The 18010-nt window shown below is 40.0% G+C and overlaps 1 protein-coding gene across 8 annotated transcripts in view; it reads left to right on the top strand.

The window, feature by feature from the left end:
• TRAPPC9 (trafficking protein particle complex subunit 9) overlaps positions 1–18010 on the top strand; it is a 411991-nt gene that overhangs the window by 16633 nt on the left and 377348 nt on the right. For all 8 annotated transcript variants that reach the window (XM_085539279.1, XM_085539281.1, XM_085539277.1 and 5 more), the window contains 2 exons: positions 3216–3432; positions 5057–5200. In XM_085539279.1, the coding sequence (XP_085395405.1) occupies positions 3216–3432; positions 5057–5200 (361 nt within the window). The remainder of the gene's footprint in view (positions 1–3215; positions 3433–5056; positions 5201–18010) is intronic.

An 18010-nucleotide genomic window follows, 5' to 3' on the forward strand; every position in this document is an offset into this window, starting at 1 on the left:
ATGGCATCAGCTATTGACCCTGCAGATGCATCTTTGTATATGTAAACCAGAAAAACAAGCAGGGAACTTTGTTTGCCTCTTGCAGGTAGGTAGAACATCAGCACAACCAATATCAGGTAGCAGAAAAACACAGAATAAAGTCTGCCTTTCTGATGGAGAGGAAACCTGATTTCTTTCCACATGTACTTGATCTCCTCAGTCTGGTAGAACTATGTAATGAGTCTTCTGATTTTAAGAGGGCTCCGGGTATTAAGGCTTATCTTTGCATCCAATTACGAAGAATGAATTGTAAGTGCCAATTACAAAGGAACTGAGATTATAAAAGTTTACTTTAATGTAGTTATAATCAAAAATCGTATAACAAGCTTCTCTCTTCAGATCTTACCTTAAAACAAGCCTGATAAAAAGCTTTCTCATTTTACTTGGATGGTGAACTACACAGTTCACAGGTGGATGGTGAACTACGCCTTCACAGTTGTGGTTGCTGACTTGGTTTGTTGTAACAAGTAAATGAAAATTAATCAGCCGGAAAAGATGCTCTGCTTTAAGTGTTGGCTATTTTGCATCCCCGAAATAATGAGTTGGTGTATCTGTGTGGGATTGTTTTCTTGTTTCTTTTAAGCCCTTGAGTGGTGACACTGACCTATTTGTGCTGAGGGAAAACACCATTTTGGTGCCTCTGTTGTGACAATGAAGCGTAGCATCCTGCAACTGCAAAAAATAAACGTGAGTAGCTCTGAGCGACAAATAGTGTCAGTGCAGAGAACTTACTCAAACAGGGTAAAAATAAAAACTTGAAGAGAATCTGTTGCCTTTCAGCTGTTTCCAATTAGTGTGCTTTCACATCCATCTGTAAAGCTATCATGGCCTTTTATCAGGGAGTGTGAAGACATGATAAGGAATAATGGCTTTTAAGCTACAAACCAGTAGGTATCACTTAGATATCAGTAGTTCTACTCTGTGAGTGTGGTGAGGTGCTGCCCCGAGGAGCTGTGTGTGCCCCAACCCCACAGATGCTCAGGGCATTGGACAAGGCTTGTGGATACCTGGTCTAGTGGAAGATGTCCTTATTTTCTTTCCAGCTGCATTTTCAGCTCGCCACAATTGCCTTTTTACAGCTGCTGTTACAGGATTGCTCTGTCCTATGGTTGTGCTGTGGTTTTGCACTGTGCAGTCTGTGCTGTAGGGTAGTAGCAACTTCAGCTTCAGAACTTGTCTGTAGCTTGCCAGAATTATTTGCTAGTCCGTCTGTGTCTCTGAATCTTTGATCTACCAGGATTGGTGCTGTCAGATAAGGTCATGGTGCTCTCCAAAAGCTGTTTTGACCATATTTTGTGTCAAATCCCTGATGCTCAAAATTAGTAGTGACTTTTGAAAACAGTTTTCTCATGATTTTGTAATGATGTCAGCATTTCTGTGACTAAAAAATGTTTTGCAGCTTTATAATACATTATTATTACTGTAAAAGTTATTGGTATATCTATAACCTTTTGACTTTCAGAGCCTGAAAGTGCCTGCAGTTATTGGAACCGGCTGCCCAGGGAAGCGGTGGAGCCACTGTCCATGGAGGTTCTCAAGAAACACGTAGATGTGGCAGTGATGGACATGGTTTATTGAGCACGGTGGTGATAGATTGATGGCTGGACTGGATGAACTTAAGTGGTCTTTTCCAACCTGTATGGTTCTATGATGTTAAACACAGAATTCAGATTGATGCTTTCCATTTTGAAGAATGATTCTGGTTTGTGTCCACCAGTGATATTTTCTATGAACTTCGTCCTCGTAAATGCCTGCGAAGCTGCTAACATTATTTTGCAGAGTAACTCTTAGTAATATATGGTATTGGGTATTGCTTTTCTTTGTGCATGCTCGGTATCGTGCACTAGGTGTCACCATTGATCCATTTTGGGAACTTACTTCACTTGTTACTGGGATCATAGCATCATAGAATGGCCAGGATTGAAAAGGACCACAATGAACATCCAGTTTCAACCCCCCTGCTTTGTGCAGGGTCGCCAACCACCAGACCAGGCTGCCCAGAGCCACATCCAGCCTGGCCTTGAACGCCTCCAGGGATGGGGCATCCGCAGCCTCCTTGCTGCTATAGAGATAGAGGAGTTGGTAGCTTTGAGTCTTATTGCAGAGAAGTTTCTTCTTGGCTCCATGATTTCTAAGCAAGACTCTCATTCATAACGGGGAAGGAGCAATTGCGTGGGCCTTGTGCAGATATATTGGCAATCTACAGTAGTGCATATTGTCAGTGGCTTACCAAATTTGGTTGTACTTGAAACCTAATGGGGATTAACCTTTCACTGAATTCTGCCCCATTTGTTGACAGTCTGCGTAGATGTGGTATCACAGAAAGAATATTCTGTGATTTGTGAGATTCATAAATACTGAGAGTTTAGGTTTGCTCTTGAAGTGGTGATAACATTTAACTTGATAAATCAGTAGATTTTGGAAGTGGTGTATTTTTATGTTTGTATAGTGCACCTGTATATCATGCTAATTATCACCCATAAAACATGAAAGTCTGTAGCAATTTGTAGCTGTTCTGACTAACTTACACTTCACAGTACTGATAACCAACTAAATTATTCAGAAAAAGCATCTTCACAGTTCTCGTTAGTGGTTCACAGAATCACCAAGGTTGGAAAAGACCTACAAGATCATCCAGTCCAACCATCCACCCATCACCAACAGTTCTCACTAAACCATGTCCTTCAACACAAGGTCCGAACATTCCTTGAACACCTCCAGGGTCGGTGACTCCACCACCACCCTGGGCAGCCCATTCCACGGTCTGACCACTCTTTCAGAGAAGTATTGTTTCTTAACATCCAGCCTGAGCCTACCGTGGCACAGCTTGAAGCCATTCCCTCTAGTGCTATCACCAGTTACACAGGAGAAGAGGCCGACCCCCAGCTCACAACCTCCCTTCAGGTAGTTATAGAGAGCAATAAGGTCTCCCCTGAGCCTCCTCTTCTCCATTCCCAGCTCCTTCAGCTGCTCCTCAGAAGGATTTCAGCAGCAAGCTGAAGATTTCCTGGCAGGGGTTGGCATGACTGGCTGTGTGCAAACATGCAAACATGGCCTTCTGTGGTGGAGATGCCTATTACATTTTTTCTTTCTTTTTTTTTTTCCTGTTACTCAGATACATGCTTGAAAATTGTCTTTAAAAAACAGTTTCATTTTCTTTTCCCTTTCAATTTCAGCTCTCAGAAGAAGAAAAAATCCAGCGTTACAGCATTCTTTCAGAGCTGTATGAACGAATTGGTTTTCACCGCAAGTCTGCTTTCTTCAAGCGTATCGCAGCAATGCAGTGTGCTGCACCCAGCATACCAGAGCCTGGCTGGAGGGCCTGCTACAAATTGCTTTTGGAAACACTCCCTGGTTATAGCTTATCATTGGATCCTAAAGATTTCAGCAAAGGTAAATGTCTCTGGGGGAGCATGTATTTGCTTACGGTGTCACTCAGCTGGCTTTATATAACTAACTTCCTTGAGAAGTGTCAAATAAAACCCCAATCCTTTACCTATCTGAAATTAATTGTGGCAGAGTAGCTCTTCAAAACAGCACCTTTGCTTTTTGCTGGTGTTGCTACCGATAGTTTGGAATTTCTGAGAGCTGCTGCTGGATGTATTGCTGTGTTCCTGTGTTTGTAGCAAATGTGTTTTATTAATGAGAGCTTTTCTTCTGCTGTTTCAGAATGTGATTTTGTGCTTGTCAGTACAAAAAAGGTCATGTTTTATTTCGAAATATTATTTTAATTATGTGCTTTCAACTTTGTGTTTCAGAAACTGTATTCATTTCAGTATGGCTTATAATCAAAGAATGAAGGATTCTTTTATATTTTTATTCATAGACACACTCAAACAAATCTAGATGTAATTACGTGTGTGTGTGTGGTTGCATTTGTATCTGTAAGGTCATGTTTCTCCACAGATTAAATCAATGTGATATAATCTGTAAGACTGGCTTTTAAATATTTAAACAATTTTAGGTGCTATTTATCTTTTGAATTGCTTTTTTTTTTTTCTTTTGCATATATTAAAAAATAAAGAAAAACCACAATAACAATCCAACAAAGCAAAACCAGCTCATAATAACAAGCAGCTATTCCTATAGCTGCTAAGTACTGCCTTTGCTTTCTGTGTATTTTATGCTGTCTGCCGCCATTCTTCAGGTGGGCTATGTTTGAACATACGTTGGCTGCTCCAAAAGTAGTGCCTCCTATTTATTTCCATGGAAACAGCAAGAGAAATGAAGAATACAGGAACATTAATTGATAGAGCAAATTCTCACTTACAAAACACTGTTCTTCAGCTTAGTCACTGCCATTTGCTGCTTCATGTTGATGAGTTGGTTGACACTCTCCATTTTATGGTGTGGCAGCTTTGTGTGGTGGCTGTCAGGAATGTGGCTTGTCTTTCACATCACTTCCTGAGGCCGCTGCTGAAATGCACCACCCACCATTCAGCACTGATGAGTGCAGAGGGTGCCATTTTTTTTCACATGGAGGAAGTCGGTTCCACACCTTTGCTTCATGTGCACTTATGGATCAGCTGCCATTTTGTCAGACTTGCCCTCTACTTACACAACTCTATGCTTATACAACTGCCTTCAGTTCCATGGCAACACAATGTAACACAGTATTGGCAGGGCTTGATCTTTAGACAGCTTTCAGAAGTACTAAATTTGGATGAAAATGTTTTGCGTGAAATCTCATATGAATTTCTTGTTCTAAAAGTTCAAAAACTGTGCATTGTTTTTTTTCTTTATGGGAAATGTTAACTTCCTTTTCTGAATTCCAGTGATAAATATAGACAAGAATATATAACAAAAATTGCTTTACATTTAAAAGTAGAAGGAAATCCAGAGACCTTGTTTTTCCAATCATTTTGAGTCCATTAGGTTTTGTAATAATTGGTTCCATTGAGTGATTTTTATGTATCATTAAATTCCTGCTCAATATATACAGGAAACCAAATAAAATGGTTTATTTTATGACTTCTACCTTAAGAGTAAATAAATGAAATGACTGTTTGCTTTGTAGGAACTCATAGAGGTTGGGCTGCAGTGCAGATGCGTTTACTTCATGAACTAGTATATGCATCCAGAAGAATGGGCAATCCTGCCCTATCTGTCAGGCATCTGTCCTTCCTTCTCCAGACCATGCTGGATTTTCTTTCTGATCAAGGTATGATTTAAAAAATAAGTTATCTGTGCTTTATTCTGTATCTTTTTTGAAGTATACATCGTTTGAGAAGTAATGGAGAGGACAGAAATTAGAGCACTGTGTGCATTGTGTAGTTGTTTGCTGGCAATCAATCAAGTATCCAGTACTTTTAATTTTTAATATTGCAGTATTCAGACCTTAATATATAGCATCTAAATAAAACTTCCTTACGTGTTTTCCATCTGGAAATTGTCTGCTTCAATGCTTGATTTCCTCTGCAAATATTATGTGCGCAATTGGAGAGCTTAATTTGTGTTGTGTATTAAAAAAATAGAAGTATCATTAGAAAATGCTAGCAGCAGGTATGAGATTGAAGGTTATTGGGGAAGAATAGTCTGCTGTAGTTCTGATATGGGTTTTCTGATGAAACTTTGATGGAGTGGATGAGCAGGTGTAAGAGGCTGTGAAACGAAGGTGATCTTCTCTTTATCAGTCAAAGGAAAAGGCTTTGAAAGTACCACCTGGATGTTGTGGATCGACATGTCGTTGCACTGGGGACATAGCCAGGGATATTGGGATTCTTAGAGAAACCTATCTGCTGAGTATTGAAGGGATCCATCTGTAAGAGGAGGGGAGGAGCACCTTCACTGGAGACAGCTTGAAACTTGCCTTTGTTCATCCAAGTCCTTAAGAAGAGCAGGAAAGTTGATTGAGAGAATTATAAGTCTGTCAATCTGACCTTGGTACCTGGGAAGTTTATAGAACAGATGTCAACATATGGGATAGTCAAGTGATCACATGCAGCCAGTGTGGTTTTAGGAAAGGCAGATCCTAACTTGATCTCCATTACAAAGTTACTCACTGAGTAGACGGGAGAAGGGCTGTGGGTATTGTTTTCCTCAAGCACGGTAAAGGTGGCCAAGAAGGTGAAGGGCATCCTGGCCTGCATCAGGAGTAGTGCTGTCCCCATGTCTAGAGGCATTTGAGAGATGCGTGGACGTGGTATCTGTGGACGTGTTTTAGTGATGGGTCTTGGTATCATTAGATGGATGGTTGGGCTTAATCTTCAAGGAAAGTCTCTTCCAATCTAGGTGATTCCGTTGGAAGGCTGTTGCTGGTGGAAATTGAATTCAGCATGTTCTTCTCTCTTTATTGCTTTAATAATGGGCAAATGTCTCCCCTTGGTGACTTCTGCAGCCAACATTTTGCTGGGAGCCTACTAATAAATTCCCTTGTCTGTTTAGTGGATCAAATCAGTAACAGAGGAAGTAGAACTGATAACGTGAAATAAATTATCAGTCTGTAAATGTTACATGCTGTTAAAAGGTCCTTGGATTTTTCTGAGCTCATGAATGAAGTTTCAGTGTTGTTTTTTTCTTAAGGATTGAAAATTCCATTGAAGACAAGGCTTTGAGCTGTTCCATGTATGTCCATATATGATATTGCTAATCCCAAATCTTAAAGAAGTCCTAAAAGCTTTTTCTTTGTATCTGGCATTAGGTTTTGAATCTCCTGAATGTTGGTTGGATGCCAGGCTTCCTCTCTTTAAAATGATGTGTTTTTTTCCTTGTATAAAACACGCTTCATATTTTAAAGCTTGTAACTGGTGACATATGTTAAATACTACACTTAAATTTCAGGTAGTTACCAGGTCATCTTTAAAAATAAAACTAATGGAAGTGAAAACTCTGAACTGAAAGGAAGTTGCCAGCTAAACATTTGGCACTGGAACACGATCCAGACCTTTTCTGTCTTGGGATTTGCTTAGTATGGGCAGAAGAGGAATATTCCTTTGCTCTAGCTTGTTAATCTAATTCTATTCACTTGCTAGTTCAGCTGAAATTGAGTAAGTGGGACTTCAGGAGACAGAAAAAGTTGATTTCATCTTTACTACAAGGAGAATTTAAAGGATGAAGATGAAATTTAGTGCTTACAATGAAAGATCTAATAGTTAGGAGCTCTTGCTTCTATTCAGAGAACACAAATACATTGTCAAAACTAATTTGTGTTTAAAACACAGTTTTCTTGTATTTGAATTAATTGAATGACACTGATAATTATTTTAAAAACAGAACTTTTGTATATAATCACTGGGATTAGAATGTCCAGCTGTGGAGTCTGGCAAATCCGAATAAAAGTATCATCAAGTACATGGGAGATGTCAGTCATTATTTTAACAACATGGAATTTAGGGGTCTGATTTAAAACTAAGCTATTTAGGTACATAAATCTGTAAAATACAGTGTTCTGGTTAGCAAAAAGGGGTATCAAATTCTGCATTAAAGCTCTGTGATCTCAAGCCATTATGTTTTAACAAGCCCTTGAGAATCACTCGTTCTTTAAATAAGAATTAAAACATGCAATTGCAAAATTGCTCGGAAATAATTCTATCTCTTTGTTATAATACTTTTTGAAGCTTAATTCTATACGGTTCACATTGAATTTAATTTGGATAAGGTCAGATGCTTGAAAAACAGTGTTTCCTTGTTGTTTTTTTATTGATAGTATCAATAGTACTTTAAATGATTGTAATTCTATTGCCAACAGATGATTCTGAGGTGATCTCTCTAATTATGGCTTGTCCAAACACATGGTTACTTTGGAAAAGCTGTTACTTGTGTGTGACCTACCATTCAGAATCCACTTACAGAAAACATGTGTGTCTCTCATGCAGGTTTGGATTCTTTCAGATTTTCAGTGGGTTTTCAACTCCATACCTGCTACTTTGCTTACTTTTCTAGTGGCAAGGATCTAAGTGCACAGAAGTGATCTCACTGTTCATGGTATGGGATGAAACTAGAAATGTTTCATTCCTTCTTTGGTGAATTTCACTTCTTTAAATGTCATCAAAGTTAGTTATTTGGGAAATATGTATACCTCTTGGTGGTAATTGCTATACCTCTGCCATTAAAATCTGATTGTCTAATTGTTTTTGTGCTTTTAGGACTTCTAATGAAACGATAAACTCCACATTTGAGATCTCTGCTGATCTGTCCATTGCGTAGTTCCCTTATTGAGTGCAGTAGTTTAATTATTCTGCCTTTTGAACATGACCTTGAGCCCTCTTCATACCCTTTCGGTATTTCTCCAGCCAACTGGGTTGTCAGCAGAGATACTATTGCAGTATCAGTATGGCTTTCAGTATCTCAACATTTCTATTCTGCTCTTATCCTTCTCTGGATTAGGACGATGACGTTTTTAGAACCAGAAGCACATTGGATAACTACTTACACAATGACAGCGTGGCTTCTCATGCATGTATGTTGACTTCTCAACAGCAGAAGCAGAACAGTGGGCATCTTGTAGTTCAGGGTCTTTCTGTGAGGACCTTTGTCTTTAGTCTTCTCAGCAGCAACACTGGCCAAAACCAAAAAAGCTGAGTTCCACAGCTTTTTTCTCTCTGAGGAGCAGGATTACTAGCGCAACAACACATCATCAGTAGGGTAAAACTAACCTGTCTCATGACGGTCTATAGAATGTCTTTTGGTCTGGCAGATAAGGTACACTGCTTGGTTCAGTCTTGCTGATCTAGTTAGCAAACTTTCTTTGCTCCCTGACCGTAAGATTTAGAACAGTTTTGGCTTACTTATCTTTCGACACATATCATAAAAAAAAGACTTGTTTTAGCCCTATCAAACTACAAAAGATATAATTACAAATACCCTTCAGATACAGACATGCCCTCTGCAGAGCTGTTATCCTAGCCACTGTTATTGATTCACTGAAGTATAGGAATTTTAGTGAAAATCTTAAAGACTCTTCTTTTCAACCCATGGACAGATTAAGTCCTATTGAAAATATTTATGTTTTCAAATTCATTGTAAACTTGTATTGTGCCAGCACTTAGGTAGAACTGAAATATGACATACAAAAAGAGACACTGAGGGAAGATCACACAGAATGGCCCAGGTTGGAAGGGACCTCGAGGATCATGAATCTCCAACCCCCTTGCCACAGCAGGGCCACCAATCTCCACATTTCATACTAGACCAGGCTGCCCAGGGCCCCATCCAACCTGGCCTTGAACACCTCCAGGGATGGGGCATCCGCAAGCTCTCTGGGCAGCCTGTTCCAGCACCTCACCACTCTCATAGTAAATAACTTCCCCCTGATATCCAACCTAAATCTTCCCTCCTTCAACTTAAAGCCATTTTCCTTTGTCCTGCTGTTATCTACCCTTGTAAAGAGTTGACTCCCCTCCTGTTTATAGGCTCCATTTAGGTACTGGTCAGCTGCAATGAGGTCACCCCGCAGCCTTCTTTTCTCCAGGCTGAACAAACTCAGCTCCTTCAGCCTGTCTTCATAGGGAGGTGCTCCAGCCCTCTGACCATCTTTGTTGCCCATCTCTGGACCCTCTCTAAATGATCCAGTGGTTTTGTGACCAGATGCATCGTTCCCTTTATGGTTATGGTGTGGAGGAGAGAATGGAATCAAGTGGTGTAGGCTTCTACTTTTCAGCTCAGTTGGAAGCTGTTAGGAAGCTGGCGGAAATGGTAACAGCGGTTTTCTGCTGAGCCAGAGTTATGTAGATGAGTTTCTAGGGTAGTTCTGATTGGAATACTGTGTTTCTTGAGAGTGGAAAATAAGAGGCAGTGTACTGGAAACCTCTGAGAAGGTCTGCTTATGCTGTAAGAAACCAATTCCCTGAAGTGTGTGTAATGCAGGCACCAACTGTTTTGCTCTGCAGCTTCCCTCCTTTTGTACTGCAGCAGTCAGTCATATAGATGCGGCCTGTCAGTAGTTTGCAATGTTTTATAGTGTTTTATAGTTGTAAGGAATGTTGTTCCTTAATGCTATATTTAATTTAGGACAGCATTTCCCCGAGGATCCTTTACAGTACATAAATTAATTTTTAGAAGGATAAAAGTTATTGATTTCAAGGGCTGAAAAGAATGGAACTTTAATCAGACTGAACAGAAATTATGATGGAAATTAAATTGATGCATGCTTCTGACTTGAGGTGAGGTTTATTTGACTGACGTTACTGAACAGGTTTTAATCTGCTGCACTGTATTTTGGCTGACAAAGTGCCTGCAAGATGTATTTGTGTAACCAGTAAATCTTTTAAATGTTTGCTCTTAGAAAGTCAAAATTAACTGATTTCAGGATGGAGACTGGAATGTTCAGTATAATTTCAAAGGGAATATTAACAGCAACATGGTAGATTCTTAGCCATTAGGTGGAAATATTTTTACAGTGTAATCCCATGTCTTATCTGTGTATGCATATATATATGCATATGTATATATATGTAATTGAACAGACCTACCACCTCGTGTTTGATAGATAGCCATGACACGGTATATTTGAATGAGAACGTATGTGTATAAAAAAAGAAAAGCTTGAATGTAAATGCTTTCTGACGTGTTGTAATAGGAACTTTCTGAAGTAGGAGGAAACTTCTTAGAAGCCACTTATCTTATACATCATGGTACTTTGCATAATCAGATAAATAGGACCTGGATGTGCACCACACATGAGCCCACTGGCCACGTTTTTTTTTTTCCCTGTGACTCTTCCACCTCTCTCGCAATACTGCAAAGAGTCAGTGTTAAATGAAGGGCTTCTATAATGTAAGTAAAATCAACAGTGATTCAAATAGTGTATTATTACAAAAAGAAACCAAAAAATCTTTCAGTTTACCTTAGATTTGTCTTCAGTTCAGAGATGTGTGTTAGACTTGTTGATAGGGCAGAGAGGAAAGTCTCTAGGCTTTACCTTTTCAAAAGTCTTAAGAAAAACAGGAAATCGGTCATTAAAATTGGTAGCATTTTTCAAGTCATTCATAAATATAATGAAGTTTTCAAGCTGTACCTCAGAATTCATGTCTTTGTGGGCAGTTTAGTTGGCCTGGCCCGATGGCTGCAGGTAGTTTTCACCTGTCACAAAGCAGGAAGTGAATCCTAGCCCAGGATCTGGCAGGTCTCATTGGGAGGGTTTGAACCAGGTCTGAAGGGATGACGGGTTAAAATGAGGCTTGCTAGAGATGAGCCTGAGGGAACCTCCTGTCGAGGAAAGGATGGGCAATGTGGGGAAAGTACAGAGAAGCTGTTAGGACATGCAGGGAGAAAATTAGAAATGCAAAAGCTCAGCTTGAACTCAACTTGGTCACTGTAGTAAAAGAACAAAAAACTTTCTTTCTAAGTAGATTAACAGTAAGAAGAGAGCAAAGGAGAACTCCGTCCTTCAGTGGATGCAGCAGGGAATGTGACCACTGAGGATAAGGAAAAGGCTGAGCTTCTCAATGCTGACTTTACATTTGTCTTAAAGTCAGACCAACTATCCTTAGGGCACTCTACCTCCTGATCTGGAAGTCTGAGATGGTGAGCAGAATAAAACCCTCATGATTCAGGTGGAGACAGTTTGAGAACTAATACTTCACCTGGACTGTCACAAGTTCATGGGGCTGGATGGGATCCATGTGGGGATGCTGAGGGAACTAGAAGAGGTGATTACTAAGGTGCTTTCCACCATCTATTAGTGTTCCTGGTTAACCAGAGAGGTCCCAGAGGATTGGAGGCTTGTCAGCATGACCCCCATCTTCAAGAAAGGTCAGAAGGAGGATCCAGGGAACTAATGGAGATATGGAAACTTTGAATTGTGTTGACTCTGTCTTTGCAGGATAGTATGGTGGGGGGGGAAAAAAGGACCTACAGAAATAGATGTGCTCTTGGCTTCTTCAGGCCAAAACACAAATTGAGGAATAAGAGTGTGAAGAGTTAAGCTGTTCTATCTGTTAATATTTACAAAACCTGCTTTGTACAGAAGCAGCTTGGTAGCAATTGTCCTTAATTTTTATACTGTTATGCAAGTTATTTTTGCTTAATTTGCTACGCTTCATGTTAAGGTGGCTCTTGTGTTATTTCTTAACATAAAATACCATCAATATTTCTGAGTGGATGAGACGTTGGCTTTGTGTGTACAAAATATACTTTGATATGTTGTTCAAACTACAGACATCTGGAGTTATCTCAGTGACAGCAGAGAACTAAATACTGAAATTTTAATGTCATTTTTGTGGACTCTAACTTCAGCTGTGTCAATTTTTCATGTGATTTTATCTAAAAACATTTTCATGCTAGGTGTGAACTTCTAACTCTCTGTGGCGTAATAGTCTACGTTTTATATAACTGCTAAGAATCTTGTAATAAAAGACCATTCTACGTTTAGATAATCTTTCTCCATTCTTTTTTTCCTTTGCAGTGCTGTTCCAAAGCAGGCAATGTTATTCTGATGCAGACAACGCTTCTATATTTTGTCTGTGTTGAATAGAAACTTTCCTCTTTTCCTCCACTCCTCCAAACTTAGGAGTAAAGGCAATCATTTCTCATTTCTCTTTCAAAGGTGATCTCTTTCACAGCACACAGCCAAATCCCTTTGCATTCGTTATTGTATCACTGGAGCCACTTTGCTGCTGGCTGTGATAATCTATTCATGAAAGTGGGTCTTAGTCACCAAGATCTCTGACTGGCATAGACTAATTATTTTCCTGTTGTACTTGATCTTTTCCATGTCAAACTGTGAAGTTTACTCCTTTCTACTGTACTTAGAGATTTACTTTGCTTGATTTCTTAAAGAAATAGGATTCGTATTATGTGCTGTCTAACTGTACCTTTCTGGTTTTTCCTTTCAGAATAGCCATTCAGTATGTAGACAAAACATGGTGTGGACAACAAATCAGAGATGCCAAGTTTGTTCCAATTTTATGACTCTTGTTTATACGCATAAAGGGTAGATGCTAACAGTGCTGCAAGAGGAAAAGGCAAAAAGACTGTCAGATCTAAAGGTCTGGCATGTTAACATCCAGTCAACTTGCATGTGATTCCTGTATACCTCCTGTCTTATTGAACAGAGGTAGGAGACTGAAGAGTAGCTGTTCAGGGCAGTGTAAAACCATAGGTGTGTGCTAAAATGCACTGCAGTAGCGAATACTGGAATGAAAACATAGGATTCATTGGGTTGCTTTGAAAGCAATTTTCACTTCACTTGGAACATTACCTTAGGATAGCAGAGTGCTGTACTGAATATGCAGCTAGGCCATTACTGTCCTCCTGCATCTGACCCCAACTAGAATCTGAGGGACTGCTTGAAAGATCATGAAGACCTTTGCATATAACCTAGTGATTAACTTGAAAGTAAAAACAGTTTGTAGTCGTTACAGTCTGAATATTCACTTTCTTCTCCAGCTTTTGTGAGACTCTATAAGTATTTTGTGCTCTTTCTGAAGTCCCTTTCTTTCTTTGAAGGATCAGCAGTGCCTTGGCAGCAGGGTGGTGCAGGATCCCTCTCCAGCAGCAGACACTGATTTCGTCTTCTCTAGTTGGAAGACGGCTCATCAAGCAAGTTTCAATTTTGTGAAGGGAAAAATCTATCTTTATGGGTGCAGAAATTACCATTTCTCTTTCATTTTCTACTGTCAGACTGTCTGTATTCTGCCTTGTTACTAGCAGTTTGTCAGGGAGATGTCTGACACTTTGTTCCGAGAGAACTGGGTAGGCCAGCTGGCTGCCACTTGGTGGGGCTGACTGCTGCATGAGGTCTCCTCTGACTTCTTCCTGAATCCCATGTGCTGTTTTCAGTGGGAAAGGAGAAGCTCAGCCAGCACAAAGAATCCTGGGTATGAGTTTTTTTTTGTTAAGCCTTCGTTTCTGAGTTTACCACCAGGAGCTATTTTGGAGTCAGGAGGCTTTTAGCTATTTGTTTTTCCCTACTTTCTTCTGTAATATTTTAGTGAGTTGCATAAGGAACCAGAAAATCATTTGTCTTCCAGTTGGCAGATCATACATAAACTGTTCTCTTTCTTTGTTCTGCCTTGCGGTAGGTTATTCTGCAGGGGACAGATTAACTTCATCAATACAAGATCAGCCAAGGATCCAGTACTATACTTTTAATATTTGACTCAATTTTAGAGGGTAATGACTGTGACTAAGTACAGATGTTCTACATTTCTTCATGTATTACAGTGTTAGGGCATACTATTAAAACAATTATATTCTATGAATTTTCTGTTATCTGCCAAGGCATGAAATGCTGTTTATATGATAAAGTTAAACTGTGATTACCGAAGTGTTCATATATAACAGACCTCCTTTCCTGCCCTGTTGAGAATTTTTCTGAAATATTGTGAAATGCTGCTTCACATTATTGTGAAACAAGCAGAAAGACTTTTCCTTCACATTCAGTGGCTTTCGGTCACAAATGGTTTCTAACTGTGCAACTGAAGCTTCCTGTTTTTTGTGCTCGCATTTTAGAAAAAGGCTCAGAGCAGGTTTGGAACAAAGCCTAGTAATGGAAATAATTCTGTAGGAGATGGGGCATTTGTAAGTGTGAAGTTATAATAAGCAAACTAAAAGTATGTGCTCAGTATACTGTGACTATGGCATTCACAGACTCAAAGAATGGCTTGGGCTAAAAGGGACCTCAAGGTTCCAACCCCCCCCTGCTGCATGGAGGTTTGTCAGCTGCCAGACTAAGTACTAGGTCAGGTGGCCCAAGGCCCCATCCAACCTGGCCTTGAACACCTCCAGGGTCGGGACATCCACAGCCTCTCTGGGCAGCCTGTTCCAGCACCTCACCATTCTCTCCGTGTGATCCACCATCATCTTTGTCACTGATGAAGATCTTAAAGAGGACTGACCCTAAGACAGACTTCTGGGGGGCACCACTTGTCACCAGCCTCTACCTGGATATAGAGCCGTTGATTGCAGCCCTCTGGCTGTGACCTTCCAATCAACCCTCCATAAAGTCCACCCTTCAAATCCATTTATTTCCAATTCAGTGATAAGGATGTGGGGGACCATGTCAAAGGCTGTGCAGAAGTCCGGGTAGGTGACATCAGTTTCTTTCCCTTTGTTCACACATGCTGTCATTCTAACATTCTACCATAGAAGGCCAATAGATTGGTCAGGCACAACCTTCTCTTGGTGAAGCTGTGCTGGCTTTGTGCAGCTTTATTTTGGCGCTGCTGTTTTGTGATCCTGATAATAAATGAATCTGGAGAGAAACTGGGGAAAAAAAAGTCAGGAGAAATGAGAAGTCCAGATGAGAAAATAACCAGTCATTTCTCACTCAATAAACAAACCTCTTTAATACCCCTGCAAAAGCATTTAGAGGATAATTCACAGGTCAACGGACCAAGTGTCATTTGCTTTCCTGTTGGCATACACGAAGATGAAAACATCAGATGGCAAAAAAACTCCTAAGGGTAACCATTTTCCATCCATTCCTTCCAAAGAGAAAGGTGACTACCAACGATACCTGTCTCTTTAAGCCGTGGATAGTCATCTAAAACATGGATCAGGAGACAGTAGTTGGAAAAAAAAAAACAACAGTCTTCCCAGAAAGTTGGTGTCGTTTTTGATTGTGTCAAAATACAGTGACAGTGAGACAGATGCTTGGAAAAAATAACCATCAGAGCTGTTTCAGAAATAGCAGCCTGTGGTGGGTTATGACAACTACAAGGCTTTGATGCAAATTGGGTTAAAAGAGAAGTTTGTATCGTTCCTTCAAAGCCCTGAGGTCAGGTGGCAGCAGCGTCCGTCAGATGAGAGCGGCTCCAACATCTGTTTTCAGAAGTGGCTGTCAGGAAAGATTGTGTAGCTCGTGTTCTTTTACGTCGTGGATGCTTCTTGGTACGTCCTGTTGATGTAGATTGTTTTTGCATCTCAGCTGAGATGCAGCGCAAAGTGAAAAGTAATAATACTGTTGGCTTGTCAGCAGCTTGTTATAAACTGCACTTCATACAGTATCAGCGTAGGAAAATGTCTTGTTTTAGCCTTGCCTGTGCAGAAAGCGTGCTGAGCTTCTACCATGAAATAAGAAATGTGACTCTGAAATCCATAAACAAATTCTTTTTGCAAGTGTTACTTTGAATGCAACAATTGACAGTGTTTCACATTAGGAAATAAAAGCCAGTTCTTCAGAGTGGCAGACCTCTGGTCTCATGCAGAATTAAGGGCAATCTGTAGTGCTGTCTTCATCATCTTTGGTTGCCGTGATGCTTTCCATCCCAGTAGACTCAGCAGGTGTTGTGTGCTCTTCCTCCTATAAAAAGCCAAATAACACCCTGACTGTTAGAGACTGACATTTTTATGAAGGTACTCTGTCTTGAACTGCTGCAAATCCTGGCTCTGCGATGCTGGCTGGAGTGTCTGGATATGCCTGAGATGTATTTTCTGGTATATTTCCTATACCTGATTAAAATGTGCTGAGTGGCTCAAGACATATCAGACTTTAAAATAAAATCAAGTACTATAGGAAATAGTAAAACAAACACCTTAGAAGTGTGAAAGGGGATGTTATTGCTTACTTCTCACCAGGCTTTATGAGTCTGTGTTAAAAATCCTTGGATGAAGTAATATCCTGAGCCTTGAAATTGCTGTCTGTGTGCTAGGGATCAACTGTTTGACAGTAGCACCTGTTCTACAAACAGATAAACCTACCTGAACCATGAGTAGTTTGACATGAAAGGAGACAATAGCGTGCTTCTCCCATTCTCATTTTAACAGATGGTGAAAATGGTCTGTTGTCCCATCAGCTTGTGTTGTTTCATTTTTGAAGGTGCTGTTTCTAGTTATGGCAATCTGTTGTTCTTACAGGTCATGAGAAATAGCAGACAAGCAAAATGAAGTGAGTTAAGTGCATTTCTTACCGGCTGTATACTGCTAAGGATATATACTGCTTTGTATTGTGAAAGATGGTAATTTCACAGTTTCTGGCAATTCACATTGAACAGGAACAGCCTAGTAGTCATGGTCTACTCTGACATAATTCACTACACTGTTTTTATTCCAGTGTTGTAAGTGGATCTGCATCCTTATACAGGAACAAATGAATGGCTTGTAGATGTTGCGTTATTATTAAATGCTTGTAAATTTGTCAGCTCACATGTTGAAATGAACAGTTCGGTCTTGCCGTGTTTTGTAGACTCAGGATGTCAGTTGTTCTCTGGAAGCTCGTGCTCTCTTTAAATGCCATCCTCTTTTATCTTTTAGAGGAAAAGAATAAGAGTGAGCGAATCCTTCCTGCAATGTCAGTGGTGTATCTGGCTCCTCATGGAAGAAGTTGCTAAGATTTTTACTTTAAGCAAGGAGAGAAGTGATAATAATTTGGGAGGAGAAAGAGTTGCTGATGGCCAGGAGGCACCAGCAATTGTCTGAAAAAGCAGTCCAGTGAAAATACTCCTTTTACAGCACTTCTGATGGTCATGCAGACCAACTTAAGCCAGAACTTTTACTAGCTGTGCTTTTACTCAACTGTGTTTTGAAAACCTTCAGTGACTGATTCCACAGGCCTTCTGGACAGCCCCTCTGGTGATTAGTTTCCTCCAGATCTTTCTTTTCATCAGGCAGCTGTACTTGTCCTCACAGACTGTGCCTCAGAGCCCTAACTGTGCATTTTTATAATACAGGAAAAAAAAAACCAGAACAATCCAACACAGAAAAAGAAGAGCAGAAGAGAAGGCAAAGTGACTGTGGGGAGATAGCTTTACTGGCCTCTGTATTGTATTAAGCTTGTCACTTGAAGTTTTAAACTTGAAAGCAGATTCTTACTAGGTTGAATGTGGTTTCTGAGAGAATCTGCTTTGGGTCATTCCATGAAAACTACTGCAGCTGGCAAACAGCTCATCATCTGAAAACAAGTTAGAGACAATGTTTTAATGGAGCTATTTATAATAATTTGATAATAACACAGGAGAAAACAGGAGGTTGTTCGAGAGAAATCATGAAACGTTATCACTGAAATTTAATATCTAAGCAATAATTATAACCGAAGCCTTTCTTGAAGCTATTTAGTTACTGTTTAGTTATATTTATTGATAGCACATGTACA

This window comes from Coturnix japonica, chromosome 2 (assembly GCF_054131305.1).
Source record: "Coturnix japonica strain WE chromosome 2, WE-NBRP24, whole genome shotgun sequence".
NCBI lineage: Eukaryota > Metazoa > Chordata > Aves > Galliformes > Phasianidae > Coturnix > Coturnix japonica.